The sequence below is a fragment of the Nerophis lumbriciformis genome, linkage group LG35 (genome assembly GCF_033978685.3).
Source record: "Nerophis lumbriciformis linkage group LG35, RoL_Nlum_v2.1, whole genome shotgun sequence".
In the NCBI taxonomy this organism is placed as follows: Eukaryota; Metazoa; Chordata; class Actinopteri; order Syngnathiformes; family Syngnathidae; genus Nerophis; species Nerophis lumbriciformis.
Window position 1 is genome coordinate 17,430,001 of NC_084582.2, and position 23,277 is coordinate 17,453,277.

General features: G+C 42.9%; 1 protein-coding gene across 1 annotated transcript; it reads left to right on the forward strand.

Moving 5' to 3' along the window:
* Nucleotides 1-13,867: 13,867 nt before the first annotated feature.
* On the forward strand, nt 13,868-18,451 carry LOC133575268 (outer dynein arm-docking complex subunit 2-like). Its single transcript, XM_061927876.2, has one exon. The coding sequence runs from the start codon at nt 13,994-13,996 to the stop codon at nt 17,078-17,080; it is 3,087 nt and encodes a 1,028-aa protein (XP_061783860.1). The 5' UTR covers nt 13,868-13,993; the 3' UTR covers nt 17,081-18,451.
* The last annotated feature ends 4,826 nt before the right edge of the window (nt 18,452-23,277 follow it).

A 23,277-nucleotide genomic window follows, 5' to 3' on the forward strand; every position in this document is an offset into this window, starting at 1 on the left:
ATCCATTTTCCACCGCTTGTTACTCTCGGTGTCTCCTAGACGCTCAGGCAAATCACATTGTCTAAAAATGCATTTTCCCATCGATAATGTGACATCATCACGCCCGCGCCGCAGTGTCGGGTGGTCACGTGGCAAGTGCGTGCTCTTTCAGTCAATTATATATATATATATACAGGTAAAAGCCAGTAAATTAGAATATTTTGAAAAACTTGATTTATTTCAGTAATTGCATTCAAAAGGTGTAACTTGTACATTATATTTATTCATTGCACACAGACTGATGCATTCAAATGTTTATTTCATTTAATTTTGATGATTTGAAGTGGCAACAAATGAAAATCCAAAATTCCGTGTGTCACAAAATTAGAATATTACTTAAGGCTAATACAAAAAAGGGATTTTTAGAAATGTTGGCCAACTGAAAAGTATGAAAATGAAAAATATGAGCATGTACAATACTCAATACTTGGTTGGAGCTCCTTTTGCCTCAATTACTGCGTTAATGCGGCGTGGCATGGAGTCGATGAGTTTCTGGCACTGCTCAGGTGTTATGAGAGCCCAGGTTGCTCTGATAGTGGCCTTCAACTCTTCTGCGTTTTTGGGTCTGGCATTCTGCATCTTCCTTTTCACAATACCCCACAGATTTTCTATGGGGCTAAGGTCAGGGGAGTTGGCGGGCCAATTTAGAACAGAAATACCATGGTCCGTAAACCAGGCACGGGTAGATTTTGCGCTGTGTGCAGGCGCCAAGTCCTGTTGGAACTTGAAATCTCCATCTCCATAGAGCAGGTCAGCAGCAGGAAGCATGAAGTGCTCTAAAACTTGCTGGTAGACGGCTGCGTTGACCCTGGATCTCAGGAAACAGAGTGGACCGACACCAGCAGATGACATGGCACCCCAAACCATCACCCAACCATGCAAATTTTGCATTTCCTTTGGAAATCGAGGTCCCAGAGTCTGGAGGAAGACAGGAGAGGCACAGGATCCACATTGCCTGAAGTCTAGTGTAAAGTTTCCACCATCAGTGATGGTTTGGGGTGCCATGTCATCTGCTGGTGTCGGTCCACTCTGTTTCCTGAGATCCAGGGTCAACGCAGCCGTCTACCAGCAAGTTTTAGAGCACTTCATGCTTCCTGCTGCTGACCTGCTCTATGGAGATGGAGATTTCAAGTTCCAACAGGACTTGGCGCCTGCACACAGCGCAAAATCTACCCGTGCCTGGTTTACGGACCATGGTATTTCTGTTCTAAATTGGCCCGCCAACTCCCCTGACCTTAGCCCCATAGAAAATCTGTGGGGTATTGTGAAAAGGAAGATGCAGAATGCCAGACCCAAAAACGCAGAAGAGTTGAAGGCCACTATCAGAGCAACCTGGGCTCTCATAACACCTGAGCAGTGCCAGAAACTCATCGACTCCATGCCACCCCGCATTAACGCAGTAATTGAGGCAAAAGGAGCTCCAACCAAGTATTGAGTATTGTACATGCTCATATTTTTCAATTTCATACTTTTCAGTTGGCCAACATTTCTAAAAATCCCTTTTTTGTATTAGCCTTAAGTAATATTCTAATTTTGTGACACACGGAATTTTGGATTTTTATTTGTTGCCACTTCAAATCATCAAAATTAAATGAAGTAAACATTTGAATGCATCAGTCTGTGTGCAATGAATAAATATAATGTACAAGTTACACCTTTTGAATGCAATTACTGAAATAAATCAAGTTTTTCAAAATATTCTAATTTACTGGCTTTTACCTGTATATATATATATATATATATATATATATATATATATATATATATATATATATATATATATATATATATATATATATATATATGAATAATACACGCAGTTTATATATACAGCCTGGCCACCGGCCAAATTGTTTTAACCCGATGCGGCCCCCGAGTCAAAAAGTTTGGGGACCCCTGTTGCAGCGTCTTGTGCGAAGTAGCCATGTTGCATTTTGTTCAGGAGAGAACACACAGAAGCCAATACAAATAATAAAAGAATAAGTTAACTAATTAAAGAGATGGTTTGACAAAAAACAAACTATCTTTGAATCCCAGTAAAACTAAAACAAAGCAATTTGGTAGCAGCAGAAGAAAAAGTCAAACACAAATACACAGAGATTAAAAGAGTAAAAGAAACCACATTGTGGGTATAGTAATAGATTAGAAAGTGAACTGATAATCTCATAAAATATACAAAATAAGGTGGCAAGAAATAAGTCAATAATGAATAAAGCAAAATATGTTCTGAACCAAAAATCACTCCATATTCTCTATTGCTCAACAGTGTTACCACTTCTGAGTTATTGTACAGAAATATGGGGAAATAACTACAAAAGTACACTTATTCAGTTAGCATGTTACAAAAAAGACAGATCAGTTAGAATAATACATAATGAGTGACACATACAGTGATTACAAATACCTTGAAGGCAGCCCCCACAGTTGACATATTTTACACATAAGTCACATTTTCTCTGTGATTGCTAGTCCCATTGGCGTTGTTAGCCCTATTTTAGGGGGGCTCAAGCCCCCCTAAAATATTCTTAAGACCCCCTAAATAATTTGGTGTTTTTTTGGTTTGTTTTTTTTTACAAATAAATGCCGACATATTCATTATAAAGTGGCCCAAATATGAGTTTAAATAAATAATCATATAACCTGTTATTATTCACTCAGTTTCCCCTCACTTCGTAGCGTAAGGTAGAGAGCCCCTTTAGTGCGTCGGTATCCAATCCATTCCACTTGTTCATATAGAAAATGCCCACATCACTCAAATTCCAGCCCGTATTTTCTCTGCGACCTTGCTTGCGGTCCTGCAGGTGTACGAAGCACATTATCTTCCTTTACAATGAGTGAAGCTGCACAAACCCTTGTGTGTGCAATTGTAAATCATTTATTTTTTAAGTTTTGTGTTTCTTGTAGAATCTATATTAAGTAATATACATTATCCTATTGTTAAAATAATGAAAAAAACATCATTAAATATATTTGTTTTATTGTATTGTTACATTAATAGCTGTTTTATTATTATAGGATGGCTTGTTAAACATTTCATAAGATTTTCAGAGAGAGGAAAAACCAAGACATTTAATATAAAATGTAAAATGAATAAATACATAAAAAGAAAAAGAAAAAAAATGGTTAAAAGCCATCGTCCCGGGGAGCATTTCATTTCGTCCCGTGCATTTAAACAAAATTATAATAATAACAATGAATAATTTCTAAGTCTTTGTTAGCCGTTTGTGAAGTTTTGTGCTCGTGCGTAACATTCGCTCGCATCCTGTGCATCTCCTGGGGGAAAAGCCCCCCCTGTCCTTAAAAGCTAGTGACGCTCCTGGCTAGACCAAAGCTAAGGAAGATTTTAGCAACATGAGGGTAAAAAGTTTTGTTAGTCGTGCTGTGTATTTTTGTATTGCCTGATTGAGTGCATGTTAGAATGCCGGCTGGTAACCAAACACTAGAGGAATATAGAGTGCGACAAATACTGCCGCACAATTATATCTTGATGAAATAAAAGCATGTGTTATTGAAAGTTTATGAGCTGGAGTATGTTTACAACTATATATATATATATATTATTTTAGTTTATTTTGTCAGAAAAAAATAACGTCAAAACGACAGTAATTGCATGCATCACGGGCACAGCCGCACACGTCCTTGATAGCAGTCATGGCGCCTGTTGTTTAGTTGTCCATACTCTATACACAACTCTGCCAACTAGTTAAAAGCCAGACCAAGATAGAAGACAAGTTAATATTCTATACAGTGTTACCTCATTTTACGAGCACATTGCGTTCCCTGACAAAGATCATAACTTGGAATTGTCATATTTCAAACAAGCCCCCTCATTGAAATTAATTTAAATATAAAAAATAAATAATTTCAAATACATTTAATCAGTGCTTGGCCCTCCCAAAACACCACAATTGTAACATTTATTATGCCTTTATTAAAGAGTAATGAACTAAGTATTGTTTAAAAAACATTACAAAAGCATTTACTACAAACAACTACAGTAGTTTTATGTAATAATGTATATCCTATGGGCTGCTTCTCCGTCGTGGAACAATATGAACTAGGAAATCGTTTTTTATGTTGCATACAGACATATTTGAGTGAAACACCGGGAGATCAGCGTTGACATTAAGTGATATGTATATTTGTGTACCAAAGATAATGCTCGAATGTCCACTTTGTTGAGTCAGGAAAAGAGATAATTTATTGAATCATATCGAACACAGCATCTGCAGCTTCTCAATATTTTCATTAGGGATGTCCGACAATGGCTTTTTTACCGATATCCGATATTGTCCAACTCTTAATTACCGATACCGATATCAACCGATACTGATATATACAGTCGTGGAATTAACACATTATTATGCCTAATTTGGACAACCAGGTATGGTGAAGATAAGGTCCTTTTAAAATAATAATAATAAAATAACATAAGATAAATAAATTAAAACATTTTCTTGAAAAATAAAAGAAAGTAAAACAATATAAAAACAGTTACAAAGAAACTAGTAATTAATGAAAATTAGTAAAATTAACTGTTAAAGGTTAGTACTATTAGTGGACCAGCAGCACGCACAATCATGTGTGCTTACGGACTGTATCCCTTGCAGACTGTATTGATATATATTGATATATAATGTAGGAACCAGAATATTAATAACAGAAAGAAACAACCCTTTTGTGTGAATGAGTCTGAATGAGTGTAAATGGGGGAGGGAGTTTTTTTGGGTAGGTGCACTAATTGTAAGTGTATCTTGTGTTTTTTATGTTGATTTAATAAAAATAAAAAAAAATAATTAAAAAAAATAAAAAATGATACCGATAATAAAAAAAACCAATACCAATAATTTCCGATATTACATTTTAAAGCATTTATCGGCCGTTATCTTTATCCATGTGATGTCAGATGAAACAAAAATTGAGCTGTTTGGCCACAATACCCAGCAATATGTTTGGAGGAGGAAAGGTGAGGCCTTTAATCCCAGGAACACCAAACCTACCGTCAAGCATGGTGGTGGTAGTATTATGCAATGGGCCTGTTTTGCTGCCAATGGAAATGGTGCTTTACAGAGAGTAAATGGGACAATGAAAAAGGAGAATTACCTCCAAATTCTTCAGGACAACCTAAAATCATCAGCCCAGAGGTTGGGTCTTGGGTGCAGTTGCGTGTTCCAACAGGACAATGACCCCAAACACACGTCAAAAGTGGTAAAGGAATGGCTAAATCAGGCTAGAATTAAGGTTTTAAAATGGCCTTCCCAAAGTCCTGACTTAAACGTGTGGACAATGCTGAAGAAACAAGTCCATGTCAGAAAACCAACAAATTTAGCTGAACTGCACGAATTTTGTCACGAGGAGTGGTCACAAATTCAACCAGAAGATTACCAGAAGCTTGTGGATGGCTACCAAAAGTGCCTTATTGCAGTGAAACTTGCCAAGGGACATGTAACCAAATATTAACTTTGCTGTATGTATACTTTTGACCCAGCAGATTTGGTCACATTTTCAGTAGACCCATAATAAATTCATAAAAGAACCAAACTTCATGAAGGTTTTTTTGTGACCAACAAGTATGTGCTCCAATCTCTCCATCACAAAAAAAATAAGAGTTGTAAAAATGATTGGAAACTCAAGACAGCCATGACATGATGTTCTTTACAAGTGTATGTAAACTTTTGACCAAGACTGTATGGTAGCAGGTTTCCTGGTAAACAGCTGCGTAAGTCCGCCATTTTTATTTTATGTAGCACCATTGGAAGCCTGCATGACCCGATGAACAAAAAAGGCTCTGTTATTGGTTGTATTAACCACCAGAGGTCACTAGACACACCTACAGTCTCATCTGAAAAAGAACGAAGTGTCTGGCTAATTTTTTCATTTTGCGACAATGTGCTTTCAACTGGAAAGAAGCATCTCTTTGTGTGTGTAAACCAATTCAAAGATCCCTGCTTCACAAACCTGCAGCAATATAAAGATGGCTTTTCCGAAAATATCCTTTTATTGGTGGAGAACAGTACATTGGCAATATGTGAATGACACCTTAGCAATAATAGCTCAATGTGTGGTTCAGCTTGTAGCTTAGCGTTCTAATGTAGAACAACAGCTTCACCAACCTCTGGCAATATGAATAATGACTTACCTAAAAAAATAATTTTAATTGCCGGGCAGTTCCTACTGTGTATGGCAATGGACAAGTAGGTTATGCAATACCGTTTTACGTTAGCGATGTAGCTCGTAGCGTAGCCTGTCACTTTAGCCTATTGTTGACAAGCTACAAATATGGCTGCCAAGGCGAGGACAAAGGTTCAGTCAGTGCGAGGGGGCGGGGTGAGGAGGGGTGCGTTTGCATCGAACAACTCCGCTTCTCAAAACGACTTGTTTTCCAGAGGTAGCCAAAAGGTGGCATGCAGATAGGTCCTTAATTCAAAACCTTTTTCAAATTTTGACGAAGAACCATCATTACATGTTTTTTGTTCTTGTTTTTTTCCCCCCAAGATGGCACCGTTGTAGTGGCTGCTGTTGGCAGGAGCTCTGTGCTCTTGTGTCATCCTTTTGTGTTCCTGATGTTTCCCTCTTGTTTTCATGTGGGTTTGTGTGCCTTTTGGTTCGGGCCCTTTGAGACTTTGGGACTTCTGCGGTGCTTTTTTGTGAACTTCTGGATCTGCCTCTCAGGAGCCTTTTGTCCATGGAGACCAGATGCTGGGTCTTTGCCACACCAGAGTCCGTTTGGAGAGACTGGAGGAGATGTGGATGAAGAGACAGGGCTGCGGAGCTGGCACTGAGCGCCGGGACGGACAAGCTTCACAGTGTCTTGGCTGAATGAGCAGGTATCGGACACCTCGGTCTCCTTGGATTTATCCTCGCTCATCCATGCGGACTGGACTATCCGAGGGTTGGTGGGCGGCCGAGGGTGGAGTCGGCTCTCTTGGTTGTTTGTTGGGTGTGCTCCAGTCTCTGGCCATGCTTCCCCAACCCCAACAGACGATTGCGTGGAACACCGCAGTGTATATGTTTTTTTATTTATTTATTTTTACTTTTGTGGCTGTGTGTAGAAGTGGCTGGTTGCATCAGCTCTGCTCTTTTACTGTCTTTAATGTCCTTTGTGTTCTATGATGTTTGATGTTTCCCTCTTACACACATGTTTATGTGGGCTATGGCTTCGAGTTTTTTGTTTCCTTGACCTCAGTCTGGACTCCCTCTCCAGGGGCCCAGGCTTAGACTGATTTTTTTTTCTTCTTCTCTCACCCCCCCCTCCTCCCCAGTGTTTACCTGTTTCTCACCTTTTTTGTAAGGGGCGCCGGAAGTTGGCAGACCCGTCAGCGATCCTGTTCTGTCTCCCTGTAATGTTTGTCTGATCTTGAATGTGATTGTGCTGAAAATTTTATTTTCCCCTCGGGGATTAATAAAGTATTTCTGATTCTGATTTCTGATTTAGATTACGTAGACCACAAGGATGTGTTTTACGAATAGAAAAATAAAAATCATAATATGACACCTGTAAGGATGGAAACTTGTACTCGTACAAGGCGTTGATAAAGCAAATTATTAAGATTCATGGTGCAGTACAACCTCTGACTGATTTATACATTTAATAAAGGACGTGTCTCTATACTTTTGCCAATTTCGTATTTACTGTTAGGCTCCTTATTATCAGATTAAGTGTCCAGCGCTGCATTACTTCACAGCTGGAGGCCCTTTAAGTGAGCATTATTTAGTTGTGTGGAAGCAAACACAGTTTTTCTCCGCTGAACTCCTTGTCCCTTGTAGGCTGTAATGCATTGGTCATTGATCAGTGCAGGCGAACAAGGGACTTGTTGCTTGCTTTATTAGATACTAACAATTATCCCTTCAGTAATTTCCTGCAATTCCCTGTTGTCTTCCTTTTTCAGGCTCAGTCTCTTGCCTCCTTTACTGCATCTTTCCCAAAAATATTCCTACGCTTGTTACAAATTGTATTCTTGTTTATTTTCTTCGACTTCTCGTGACTCGCTCCCCCCCTCGCTCTTCCCGTTTCTCGTGCCACATTGCTGTAGGAGCTCCTCCTGCTTATTCTCTAATGAGGGATCTTGGATCAATGCTGTCGGCAAAGAGTGGAGCATGGATTGATTATGCCCCATACTTGCCAACCTTGAGACCTCCGATTTCGGGAGGTGGGGGCGTTGGGGGCGGGGGGCGTGGTTAAGAGGGGAGGAGTAAATTTACAGCTAAAATTCACCAAGTCAAGTATGTCATATACATATACATATATATATATATATATATATATATATATATATATATATATATATATATAAGAAATACCGGTACTTGACTTTCAGTGAATTCTAGCTATATATATATTTATTTTATTCTATATATATATATATATATATATATATATATAAATACAATAAATACTTGAATTTCAGTGTTCATTTATTTACACATATACACACACATAACACTCATCTACTCATTGTTGAGTTAAGGGTTGAATTGTCCATCCTTGTTCTATTCTCTGTCACTATTTTTCTAACCATGCTGAACACCCTCTCTGATGATGCATTGCTGTGTGGCACGCACAAAAGTGCTTTCATCAAATGCACTAGAGTCTGGAATCTTCCATCTCTCCCTAGCATGACCCAAAACCGGTCAATCCTGGCTTCCTGAGGAAGATCTTCACTGCCAAGCACTTGGTACTCCACTACTTCTTCCCGGAGGCTATCCAGGTCCAATCGCAGCTGCGGCTTGGAAATTACAAGCGTATTTCTTCATCTTACTCATCGTCGGCGTCGCATTGGCTGTATCTTCCTCGTTCTTCTGCTTCGTCTCCTTGTTGTGTGCGCAGTTGTGCACTCTCTAAAAGCCGTAGATGTTATAACGTGATTGGGCAGGACTCAGGTACGCATGGAGCTGGAGGGGGCGTGGTCTCCAGCGCCGGCTGAAAATCGGGAGATTTTCGGGAGAATATTTGTCCCGGGAGGGTTTCGGGAGAGGCGCTGAATTTCGGGAGTCTCCCGGATATTCGGGAGGGTTGGCAAGTATGTTATGCCCTCACAGTGGATTCCTGATCTCAAGAGACATTACGAGTAACGGTAACAAGGGTAGAGGTTTTCAAAAAAGCTGTAAACTTTGTAGTCCATCAAGCTCTCTTCGCACTCCAATGGGTGTCACACTGGAGACAGTGTCGTTTATTGAATTTTTTTATTTTTTTTTTTTATGACTGTGATGACCTTTCCAAGGCATGACCATAAACTATCTCATATTTCCATATTTCACATTTCCTCCAAGCAGTCACAACCAAAGCACCTTTACAAATCTGTGTATCATTTGTTCATGTGCTTTTCCCATTTCAGAGCCAACGTTTAAAAAAAAAAAAAGGATAACACCATTTTTCACAATAAGTTTTTTAAAGTAAAAACTATTAATAATGAAATAATATAACAAAAATAACATAATTTGCTTTTTTAAATAAATTAAACGAATCACATTTTGTATTTATGAGTTAAATCAAATCAGACGTATACACTAGGGCTGTCAAAGTTGTCTTATTAAAAGGCATGTGATTAATCACAAAATAATATTGCATTAATAATGTAAAAATACAGATTAAACAATCACACAATTTATTTTGACTGCACTTCTCCTTCACCTGAGAGGTGGTGTGGTTTGTTATTCGGTGAGTGATCAGGTCAATGTTTACCTTTGAGATGAGTCAGCTGACTCTGATTGGTGTGCTTGCTGGCTAATGTCACTTCAAAATACACCGCAACAGGACTTTCGATAAAATCTAGATAATGTGTATTTATTGCAGCTATGGATGTAACGATATGGAAAAAAATCACGGTAATGTTGAATGTGCTCAAAAAGTGCTTATCAATCAATCAAGTTTATTCACAATACCATATTACAACAGTAGTGAATATCCATTTAAGGATGGTGGTAAGCAGTGACGTGCGGTCTCACCTGCCATCATGGAAAGAAAAAAAATGTAAAAAGAAAACAAATTAATTAAATTGATATATGTATTCAGTGATTATACTATAAAGTTATTTTCAATTTAACTTCACCAGTTTTAGATTATGTTTATTCAAAATCGCTGAATTTTCACATTTGCCGTTCAAATACTGAGAAGAGACGGTGCGGTGATCAGCAGCCGGTTGAGGCACGTCACTGAGTTGTGCCTCACCATGGATTGCGCAATGACTCGGCTAACTGCTGGCCTGCTGTGCAGTGAGACCGTATTGCTATATGAATTATATTATACATTTCCATAGTTTAGTTAGCTGAAGTATATAATGTACAGTGTATTTTGTCAACAACTGTATGTGTGTAACGTATTTCTTGTGCTGAGCAATCATAAAACTGCTGCGAAGACGCACTGTGTGAGGCTCGCAGTAATCCCGCCTCCTGGTGCTGGTTAATGCACCCCGCGACGGGAGCGCAACACCAACCAAAGCCCACACCCAAACCCTCCACGTGCAAGACCGAATCCGCCCAAAAAAAGTCACTTATCAAGAAGCCAAAAAGTGCAAAAACAACAATGCTCGCGCCGGAGGAGCCGTGAACGACTGCAGGGACACAACATTAGGTACACCTGCAGACTGCAGCACAGATTGCATATTTCATTCATTCACAACTTCTCTAACAAAAAACACCACTGTTCCCGCACTTATAAGTAAAGTTGTTTTAATTAAATGTGCTTTTTTGTGTGCTACAGTTTGTATGTGTAAAGTTAAAGTTTAGTTAAAGTCCAATGATTGTCACACACACACTATGTGTGGTGAAATGTGTCCTCTACATTTGACCCATCCCTTGATCACCCCCTGGGAGGTGAGGGGAGCAGTGGGCAGCAGCGGTGCCGCGCCCAGGAATAATTTTTGGTGATTTGCTGCGAAGGGTCCCCCAAGTAAGCTAGAAGAAGCTTTTGGCAGAGGGCCCAGGGGTCAGTATATGCATGGAATGCTGAGACATGGTGGCAAGCACAAAAACACGATATGACAAACACAAAATAGGAGCACAAAAGCAAGCATGCAAATACATTCAACCAAGCACAACCCAACAGTAGTCTACCCCTAAGCCACATGTGACAATGCTAATCTTCTAAAGGAGCACTACCCATTCACATGAGGCATTAGAGATAGGTGGTTAATAGGTATGATTTCAGTTTCTTTTTGAAGTTGGAGAATGAATACAGCATCCTGAGGCTCTCATCAAGCCAGTTCCAGATCTTTGGTCCCCTGCATACAACACTTCGAGCAGTACAAGTCAGTAGACGACGTTTACCTGATATCATGTCTAAGTTACGAGTGTTGTGGGCATGCTGGGGACGATAGGAACCAAGCTACAGAGCCTGAGATTCAGCCTATGGATGACTTGATAGGTTAGACAAGCATTGGGATAAATATTGAACTCTGTCAGTCTTAGGAGATGATAATTATGGAATAGATGTCGAGTGGGGGCATTAAACTTGGACCATGACAGGGCCCGTATGATTGTCTTTTACATGGATTCTAATTTGTGAAGGTAGCTAGGGAAGTTGTTGCACCAGATGACATTACAGTAGTTTAAATGTGGTTCAAAGAGAGTTTTGTATAGAATGAGTAGGGCATAAAGAGGAAGATAATGACGAAGGTAAAAGAACGGGCCAACATATTTGGATAATTTGTTTAACGGATGGCTAATGTGACATTTGAAATGTAGGTATTCGTCAATGATGACCCCCAGGAATTTTGTGGAGTGTGTATTTCCTGCCCATTCATGTTGATATGGCAGTGTTCGGTATTTGTCCGGTTTTTATTAGAACAAAATAAAATACAATTTGTTTTATTAACATTAAGTGAGAGCTTGTTACATTTGAACCAGAAATCAACTTTCACAAGTTCTGAATGGTGTATACACAATTATACACACATTGAAATCCTTTAGCCATTTTTTATTTGGAGAAAAAAGATACATAAATAAACAGGCACACAATATATTTTCCTTGGCAGAAAAAACATTGTGCTTTCCTAGATCCAGTCTGCACATGCTCAGTAAGATAGAATAGAACATTTTATGCCATTTGCAGGAGAAGAGAGAAGGAAGCTTTTTAAAATGATTATTATTGATCATCATTTGACGCATATGTTACAGGTCTCACAGGCGTGTGAGTTCAGTAGACAAAAGGTTGTGTTCATAGTCCAACCCCTGGAAAACACAGGCAATGTTTAAGAAGAGTGAAGACACGAACAATCCTTGAAGCTTCCCAAGTTTCCTCTGAGGGGAGGGGGAGGAAATACCCACACCTAAAAAGGGACCTACGGGCAACTACTTCACTACACATTAGTTCCACTCTTCATTTCTGGCTTTACACTACATGGATGGAAAACGGCTATAACCTCTGTCAATAAAAAGTGATTGACAAAAAAAACATATATATTCCACATTGTGAAGGCATCACACACTTCCCGACAAACAAAAGTGGCTCCTGACACTTAAGAATAACAGAATCATAAACTCATCTTGCACAATCTAATACATTTTTTTTTTCATTGGAACAATTAATTTTTATCAACTCAAATATCACAACATTCATGAATTGTTTCCAACAGATGTGTACAACTGTGAGTGTTTTAATTGTCAATAACAGGTAGCAGAGTGTGTGGCAGGTAAGTACATATATGGGTTTATAATTGGATGGTGGAATGGATAAGGATAAGCTGGAATGTGTTGCATTTGAGTGTTCTGTGTTGGATATGTTTCAACTGCGCTAATGGTAGGGCGTAACTGATAGGTGGGTTGGCCAAGAGAGGGATACATGAACACATAGCCTGGTCTTCGCTCTCGAGTTGATTGTCTCAGTGGTCTAGGGCTGTCTCGTATTACATTTACTTCTTGGTCCTGATTTGCATCTTGCACATTCAAAGGCATGGGTTCTAGCCCTTGGTCAGGTCCACTCACATGCAATATCTCTTGTCTGTCAACAGAGTTTCTTATATCACTGTCACGGGCAGGATGAGATTCTTGTCCTGGCTCAGCTGCCCTTGTAAGCTCTGGCTGATATGGGGTCTCCCGTGTTATAAGGTGGTCGTGGAATTTGCTCTTTCTGTTCTGGTGTACTGTAGGGACCCGGAGCCAATATTGACAAGGATTTTGAGCCTCATCACTGTCATCATCTGAACCACTGTCTGACCTTTGTGCCTGTTCAATGTTATGTGTGTGTGTTTGGCTTCTTTTAAGTTTCTTCTGCGATTGGGCTGTTTTATCAGGTAAGCTTTGAGGGGTCTCAACTGGCAAGTCATTAACTTGTAATAACAAGTTTCTATGTAGTGTGCGGGTGTAGGAGCCTCCAGATTCTGGGATCACTTTGTAGACAGGGTTGTCCCCTACTTGTTCTTTTACCATATAGATTTTCTGTTCCCAGTAAGGTCTCAGTTTACCAGGTCCGCCTCTTTGACTCAGATTGCGGACAAGGACTCTGTCTCATGTTGTAAATTTGTTTATTCGCCGGACGTCATCGGAAACCTCGCTTTCTAGAAGGTTCAGACACCATGTTTTGTACTATATATGTCGATAAAAGGCTAATTTCTGCTAAGTACATCACAAATGATATACAATGCCCTGTACCATACTTAAATTAGCATTTACCCGCATTTTGTATATGGTTCTTCATACTATAACCGTTCTATCTTATGTATTGCTTTTTTGGTGTACAATTTGGCGAAACGAACCAACAAAACCGACGTCACCTTTTTTGTCGTGTCCTTTGTTGTGCGTGTCTTGTGTGTGTGACGCTGACGGCGGTAGTTTTTATGATGCGTGGCTTTGCGAGGCATTACGACAATTCCACACGCGGTAACCATGGCGACCAGACCAAAACAGGAAGTGTGCTGTCTTGATGAGGGGCTTCCAGCTACAGTGGAGAGACTGGCCGCCTCAGCTGCGTGTAAAGTTCCGTGTCCTGTGTTGGTGAGCCAGAGACAAGTCCAGCACAATGGGGACATCACTGTCCAGGGCCGCCCAGTGGACCTCCACTGACTCTGATCACGGCAAACTGGAGTCCACGCCGATGAACCAGAGCCTGCTGAACGAGATCCTTCGCTTTGTGGAGAACTTCAGCTCCAAGAACCCGCAGGAGGCAGAGCTCTTGTTCGAGGAGCCGCTCCAGTGGAGCAGCACTTTAGCCGCCTCTGACTTCACACCAGACTATGAAATCAGAGAGGAGGACGTAGTAGAGTCGCAAGAAAAAGACGAGGAGGGACGTCCACTCCTGCTCTTCTCTCCCCCGACTGTTTGTGTCCGCAACTTCCGCCAACTCTCCAAACTGCTCGGTCTGGCAAATGAGAAGAAACTGCTGGAAGTTCAGGCATGTGTTGAAGACAACAGAAATCCTCTGGTGAAGATTCTCGGTCCCAGCCTGGCCAACATCCAGAAGATTGGAAAGACCGACAAAGATAAAGAGCAACAACAGAGCAGCGAGTCAGAGGCCAAAATGAAGCTGGTCCGCCTTCTCCAAAGTGCAGACAAGCACATCCTCCGCAAGTTTATGAAGGAGATATCAGAGAAGGTGGATCTTAATCCCACTCCTGTGAAGAAAGAAGTGGAGTATTTAAAGAATGTTTGCAGTACTGGGGAGAATAAGGTCTTGAAGTTGGTTCGATACACATCAGACTATGAATTTCCAAATGGATGCCGCGCCCCCCTGTGGAGACAACTTCAGGGTGAGATCTGCTACCTGGTGGTTGAGCCTTATGACACGGAGACGCTCTACATCACCTGCAGCGCCGCTGGAGTCTTCTTCAACATGGGCATCAAGCCGGAGGGGGACGAGATCAACTACGAGCGAACGAGTGAGGTGTTCAAGGACATAGTTTCCCTGCTGAAGAGCAAATCTCAGGTCTTTGCTGAGAGCATGGACTTACAGGATGCACGAGAAACTGCACGTACATCAAAGCCTCACGTGGAATTAGTGGATGCACAGACGCAACTTTCACTGAAAAGGGTTGACAAGAGTGAACCCTCTACTCAATTGAAGGATGTCCAGTTGACTCCCAGTGAAGTGGAGGAAAATAAAGATCCTGACAATGACAAGAAGAAACAACAGGGAGCCAAGAGCAAGAATAAGGCGCATTTCTCCGAGTCGTCTTATGCAGACCAGTTGTCCTCAATGAAAATCAAGAACCAGAAACAGCAAGCGGACCTTTTCAGTGAGACGTCATCTGAGAGTGATCAGAGTTACGAAGAAGAGGAGCAGCCAGTTAGCCGTCAACGGAACACAGACCAGCCCTCAGACTACTGGCAGATCCAGAAACTGGTCAAGTACCTCAGGGCTGGCGACCAAACGGCCACTCTGCTGACTCTGTACGCCCTGATGGACTATGACCTGAAGCAAGAGACGTACCATCTGGCCATTCAAGACTCTGGTGGCCTCAAAGTCCTGACTAACATTCTGCATTTGGAAGAAGTCAATCTCCAACTTGGATCTCTGGGAATTCTGAGAGAGATCAGCCTCAATCCGCAAACCCGCCGGGCCATTGTTGACAACGGTGGACTGCGGAGCATCGTCAATGCCCTGGACTCGCGAAACAAAGATGTAAAGGCCTTGGCTGCGGAGACTATTGCAAACTTGACCAGCTTCCGCCGGGCGAGGAGGACTGTCAGGAGGTACAACGGTATTAGTAAACTTGTGAAGCTGCTGGACTGCAATGCTGATTTGGCCAACGTGGACCCAAAGCAGGAGAAGGACGTTGAGGTCGCCCGCTTTGGCGTTATAGCCCTCTGGAGCTGCAGCAAGAGTCCCAAAAACCAAGAAGCCATCCATAAGGCGGGGGGCATCCCTCTGCTGGGACGCTTGCTCAAGTCTCCACAAATGAACATGCTCATCCCCGTGGTGGGCATCCTGCAGAACTGTGCCACGGAGGAAAGTTGCCAGGATGCTATTCAGACTGAAGGCATCGTCAAGGATTTGGTCCAACACCTGGGCAATGACAACGATGCACTCCGGATTCATTGTGCCAATGTTATCTTCAAGTGTGCAGAGAACAAGCGAACCCGCACCTTGGTGAATGAGCACAAAGGTCTCCAAGCCCTGGTTTCACTTCTGAGCAAGACTGAAAACAAGCAGCTCATGGCTGCCTCCACAGGAGCCGTCTGGAAGTGTTCCCTCAGCTCGGACAACCTGGATGTGTTTCAAGATCATAAAGTCCTGGAGATCCTGATTGGCTTGTTGACTAATCAACCTGAGGAGGTGCTGGTGAATGTGGTCGGAGCCTTGGCGGAGTTCGCCCAGAAACCTGCAAACAAAGTCACCATCCGCAAGTGCGGAGGGCTCAAACCTCTCATTAAGCTACTCATCGGCAGGAACGAGCCGCTGTTGGTGAACGTAACCAAGGTAGTGGAGGCCTGTGCTGCGGATCTGGACAACATGGCGATCATTCAGGAGCTTGACGGAATCCGCTTGGTGTGGAGCTTGTTGAAAAACCCCAGTCCAGAAGTTCAGTCCAGCGCGGCGTGGGCCCTTTGTCCATGTATTGAAAATGCAAAGGAAGCAGGGGAAATGGTGAGCTCGCTGATGGGCGCTATGGAGCTGGTGATTGACTTACTGAAGTCCCCTGACGACAAAGTCCTGGCGAGCATGTGTGCCGTGGTGGCCAGAATAGCCAAAGACAAGTACAACCTGGCCGTCCTGACGGACTATGAGGTCGTCTCCCTTCTGGCCAAGCTGACTGACAATCCTGACGACATGCTCCGCTGCCACCTGGCTCAGGCCATCGCCCAGTGCTGCTCCTGGCGCAACAACAGGGCGGCCTTCGGGGAGGCGGGAGTGGTGCCCCCGCTCGTGCTCTACTTGAAGTCCCAAGACATGAAAGTCCGCCACAGTACAGTGATGGCCTTGCACCAGTTGTCCAAGGAGTCCAACAACTGCATCACCATGCACGGTGAAGGAGTGGTCAAGCCTCTGATTCACTTCATGGGCTCAGATGATGAGAAGGTTCGCAACGCAGCTGCTGATTGTGTGCGCAACATCCGTGTGCTCTTCCCAGGCCAGGCCAGGGCCAAAAAAGCTGCACCAGTCAACTGAAGCACCACATCACACATACATTTTTACAAACATTATTATATTATTATTATTATTATTTTTTTTTTTTTTTAGAATGGAAGATAAATCTATCCCCCTCTTCTGCCCACAATTTCCCCCTTTGTCTTCCTTTTTCTCTTTATATCCCCTCCTGCCATTTTATAAAGTCAAATACAAATAAGGCAACAAGAGAAGTATCCCACACTTCTCTTTTGTAAAGTACTTTTGGGCATTTACATCAACAACAAGCTGGAGAGGACAAAAAAATTAAACATAAATAAATATGAAAAAAAGATTGGAAGACAAATCTAATAGTTGTTTGATGTCCCAATCAATATTTTTGGATCCCAATCTGATTTTTTTTTTTTTGCCTCAGATCCGATTTGGGGTCCGAATCCGATAATTTGCCAATACAATTTTATAAAGCTTCTCTTATTTTTGACTTTTGTAGTATTGTTGTAAATCAGATGATATATTAAATGTGTGGTATGGAATGCTACATACATTTGTTTTACAAGATAAAGTGGCTAGTGCACAATAACTAAACAAAAGCAAAAATTACTATTGGTTTCCTTTTAACTACTTTGGGCTTTGTCTTCTTCTTCTATCCAGAGACTCACTCTAGTCTGTAAACATGAACAAAAAACACCAAAAATATGATTTTGTAATCGTACTGACACCGAACTAGGTATTGATAGGATCAACATCTGGATTGATTACCCCTACTTTGAATTGGCGCTTTAGCGGTTAGCTTCTTGCCTTGTCCTGCTTGGTATGTGTGTGTGTAGCATGCTTAGCCGTTCCTTTTTCTATAGCCCCCTCAGTGATAATACTTGGAAAAAACATAGTTTATTCTTTGCCGTGGTGGGGATGATCTCTATCTTACAAACAGCTTTGCACTGTGGATAAATGACGCGTTCGTTGCAGCTTGCTCTCAAGACACGCACACACCCTTTTTGAATTCATGCAACTGCTGCATGTGTGTAACAAGGAATCCCGGAATGGAATTGTGTCTCTCTGAACGTGCATCCCTTTTGAAAGAATCTTTCAATTGAGTACAACCTAAAGCATGTTAATGTAATAGTGTGATGTTGTTGCGCTATGTTATAAACTAGACAGGGTGTTATATTTATTTTGAAGTAACGCTTTTATTTTGAAGAACCGGATGTCCGGTGCGGGAAGTGTCTTTGCTGTTTTTGCGATTGCTTTACTTCCTCTTCCTTCGGACTTTTGAATGAGAAGGAGCAGATATCACTCCGCCAGAAAGTTGAGACCTGTGTGTGTGTGTTTCATGTTTCCAACACAGGTTTCCAATAAATACTGAACCGACGGCATGGTGAAGTGTCTTTTATTTAAAAAAATTACACAACGCAGAAGAAGACTCACTACAAAATTGGTGCCGTGACTCGTTGACTGTTCAGCTGGAGCTGACCACCGCCGTTGCTGCAGTACCTGAGACGGAGCAGATGGGGGCTAATTGCTGCAGTTCCTGCTTTTGAGGACGACACGCGGGCGCTACAGATCGGCTGTGAGGAGCAGAATATCGCCGTGTGCTGAACCATCCGAAGCTGTTGCTGCAATACGGTATCCTCATCTGTGGGTTGGCTGATTCAAGAGACTTATTTTTTTTTTCTTTCGAGAAAAAAAAAAAAAAAAAAAAAAGACTATTTTGCTCAAATTGTGTTATCAGTGTTGGGGTGTTATGCTGGTTCATTGTGGTGTTTTCCGTGTTGCTGAGCTAGCATATTTCGCTGTGAATTAGGGTGGGTTGCCAGTATGGAAGTATTTAACGTACATGGGTCGGAAATTAAGAGTGTGGGGAAGGGCCGGGGTGTTTTGATGTACACTCCCCTGTCAATGTCCACGCCAGGTCGACTTGTATTGCAACCAGGCCATTCTACTGTGGAGGGGGGCAGACATGAGAGGCGGAGAGATGAGGTGGTCAGGTCCCGTACCCTGCCTTTCACTACAGGGGTATCACCAGTAGGTCCCGCACCTCGAAACTTACCCAGTACTGGTTTGGAGTTATCTTCCAGTCAGCTAGTTGAATTAGCTAGGTCAATAGGGGCAGAGATTGGAGAATCTATCAAAGCCAGTTTGTGCCAAAATGTCATCCCTGATCATACAACCACTGTAAGCCCTGACCAACCTCAGCATGTCTACCACCCTGACCAGTGTGGCACCACTGTCATTGATGCTTCAAAGCTGAATTTGGTACTACGTTCTGAAGTCAATATTCCACCGTACTTTAGAGGGGATAGTACAGATAAATACTCCATATTGGAGTGGGAGGAGTTAATGAGGAGCTACACTTCCAAACAAGGGTACAGTGGGACAGACAGTATTGGGGAGGTTGTAAACAGACTCCTGGGCAAGGCCAGGGATGTCACCAAAGTATGGCTGTGCAGCAATCCTGACACGATAGATGTTAATGTAGTCTATAGTGTGTTAAGGCACCATTTTGGTGACGTGGTGCACTCCGACCTACCCCTAGCTGACTTCTATGCAGTACAGCCTGTTGCTGGGGAAAGCCCTCTTAATTACTGGGTTAGACTCAACAAATCAGCTGAAATTACGGAGCAATGCTTAGTCAGTAAAGGTGAGTCTGTTACGGAGTTGAGTCGTCATGCAGTGATCATGTTTGTCTGTAACTGCCCTGATAAACTGGCACTGATATTTAAAACAAAGCCACCTCGTGAATGGTCTGCTCAGGAGGTACAAGAACACCTTGATAACCACAGGAAGGTTCAGACATTTTGTGGGAGTCAACTGTCAGTACAGAAGGAGGTGACAGTGGGAGCGATTCAGGAGGGGATAGTCAGTGATATTCAGATTGGGGGGATTTTGTCGTCTGCTCCCAAAGTTGTGCCGCACCAGCTACCCTCGGCTGAGAAAAAATCCACAATGGACAGAGTTTTGCAGTTACTGGAGCGTACATTGTCCAGTAATGCTCAACTAGCACACGACTCGCCTCATAATACAGCACACAATTCATCGCAGAACAGAACACTCAGATACACTCGCGACTGTAGAGTGTGTGGCAGTTCTGACCATAGCACCAGTGTGCATTGCCGGATGAACAAGTTATGCTTTAGGTGTTACTTACCAGGCCATATCGGCGCTAATTGTAGTCAAGCAGTTCCGACTCAGTCACCACACAATCGGGTTCCTCAGAGTTCGGAAAACTAGGCAGCTCCTCTTTGGCGGAGGGCAACGTGGGGCTAAGTGGTTTTCCCTCTATTGATGATGATATTCAATCAGTGTTTTCTGCTGCCTGTGAATTAGCGCCATCAGACAAAACAGTGATTTTTCAGAACACAATGAGGACAGGCGAAAGTGACAGTTTGTTTTTCACCACTGTGGTAGCAGGGGACAAAGTCAAGGTTCAGGGGATGTTAGATAGTGGGTCCATGGCCACTTCTCTGCGCGCAGATCTTGTACCTCAGTTGAGGGAGGCGGGAGTAGTGGGTGGCGATTTAATATCCTCTACAGACATTGTTCTCGTTGGGTGTGGTGGGAATCAGACAGAGCCAGTGGGGATTTGTGAGATGAAACTCAGACTGTTTGACTCTGACTATCTTGTTCCAGTGCTGATTATTGACGGACAGGTAGACGAAATGATTGTGGGCACTAACCTTCTGAAACCGATCATCAAAAGATTTAAGTCTGATGAGGCTTATTGGCGTATAGTGGGCAAATCTCATTCGCCGCAGCAGCAAGAGGCCAGTGAGTTTATTCGGTTTCTGGCTAATCTGTAAAGGTGGAGGGGGGACAAGATTCCAGACAGAGTGGGGACAGTCAAACTTAAACAGGCAGTAACATTGGAGCCTATGAGTGAACATGTTGTGTGGGGCCGCCTTCCCAAAGAGACTAAACTCTCAGTTGGCAGTACTGTTATCGTGGAGCCAAGTTCATCACGTTGTGTGCCCCGTAACATACTAGTCGGTAGAGTAGTGACTCCTTTGTGGGGAGATGGTTGGGTCCCCGTGAAAATAATCAACCCAACTACATCCACATTGACTTTGCGAAGAAATGCAAAAGTGGCAGATGTTTCCCCGTGCATCGCATTGGAGGATTTTGATGATGGTATCGAACATACTGTTCACCAAAATGTGGTGAGAGTTAACAGTGACGACTGTCAAGGCAGTTTGACAGCGCAGAGTTCGGTGAGGGGATTCTAGGCTCGATGGTCTAGGTCTTCGGAGTTTGTCAGTGAATGAATGTGACATATCTCCAGCTTGGAAAGAGAAATTGACTGATTTGATTGTGAAGTACGAAAGTGTGTTCTCCAGACACACTTTGGATTGTGGGGAGGTTACTGGCTTTTGTCACCGTATTCGACTGACTGATGACCGCCCCTTTAGGTTGCCTTATCGGAGGCTCTCTCCGGCACACTACCAGAAGTTGAGAGAGACTCTGGATGAGATGGAAGAACGGGATATAATCAGAAAGTCAAGTAGCGAGTACGCTTCACCTTTGGTGTTGTGTTGGAAGAAAGATGGTAACCTCAGAGTGTGCACAGATTTTCGCTGGTTAAACGCCCGCACAGTCAAAGACGCTCATCCTCTGCCTCATCAGGCGGATGTGCTGGCGGGGCTGGGGGGTAATGCCTTTTTCAGCACGCTTGATCTGACATCGGGCTATTACAATGTGCCACTCCACGAGGGTGATAAGAAATATACTGCCTTTTCGTCACCTCTGGGGTTGCATGAGTACAATCGCATGCCTCAGGGCCTCTGTAATAGTCCAGCCACTTTTATGAGGATGATGCTCACCATCTTTGGTGATCAGAACTTCATGTCTTTGCTTTGCTACCTTGACGATGTGTTGGTCTTTGGCAGGACGGAGCAGCAGAGTCTGGAAAGGCTGGAGGTAGTTTTCAAGCGTTTGCAGCAGCACAACCTGAAGCTCTCTCCAGCTAAATGTAAATTATTGCGGAGATCTGTAAAGTTTTTGGGGCATGTGGTTTCTCAGGAGGGGATATCCACTGATTCAGACAAAGTGCGGGCCATTGTGAGCGTGAGTGAGTCCGACATGATGGACAGTGATGGTGTCACACCGTCAGTTGATAAGTTGCGCTCGTTCCTTGGCATGGTAATATATTATCAACATTTCATTGAGAACTGCTCTATGATAGCTAAGCCGCTTTTTCAACTTCTCTCAGGGGGTAAACAGCCACGTGGGGCTCGTGGTAAACTGCGTCGAAAAGCTGTACGCAGACTTACTCCTGCCGATTGGAATGAGGAGTGTAAGCAGGCTTTCGAAGCTCTGAAACAGGCTCTTGTTGACCAGGTTTTGCTAGCCCATCCGGATTTTTCTAAGCCTTTTATTCTGTCTGTTGATGCATCCACCAGCGGATTAGGGGCTGTACTTTCACAAGTTCAGGATGGCTATGACATAGCTAGGCCTGTTGCCTTTGCTAGCAAGTCATTGAATCATGCTCAGTCTAAGTACCCAGCTCATAGACTTGAGTTCCTTGCAATGAAGTGGGCCATTCATGATAAGTTCAGTCATTGGCTGCAGGGACAGAAATTTACCGTGTGGACGGATAACAATCCGCTCAAATACATACTATCGAAACCAAAACTGGATGCATGCGAGCACAGGTGGGTGTCTAAGCTGGCTCCATTTGATTTCGACATCCAGTATCTTCCTGGGCCCAAGAATACCGTGGCCGATGCTTTGAGCAGAGAGCCTTTTGTGAGGTGTAAGGTAATGCATAGGTTGACCAAAACTCCTTACGATGTTTTGTTAAGAGAGGTGAGTGGCGTTTTATGGCCCCAAGTGCAGGATATGTTTCATCTGTCCTGTGAGCGCCCAGGAAGGAGTGAGCAGCCTCAAGCTAACTCCAGTTCCTCTATAGTCTGTGGGGGCGAGGCTTGTGTTGCAGGTAAGATTACAAGACAGGAAGTGTCCGCAGTATTAGATGCGCATTGTCACTGGGAGGATGGTGTTTCGGTGAGGGCCATCTCTCAGGTGCAGCAATTAGAACAAGTGGCAGCGATGGGTCAGACCCCATTGCCCGTTTTCACTCAAGAAGAACTGCACAAATTGCAGTTTCAGGACCCTGTGTTGAGTAGAGTACGGTTCTTTGTGGACCGAGGTCACCGTCCCTTTCGCAGGGAGAGAGTTCAGGAGTCTGAGGAGACTAACAGGACATTGAGGCAGTGGGGAAAACTCACAACCCGGCTGGGTGTGAT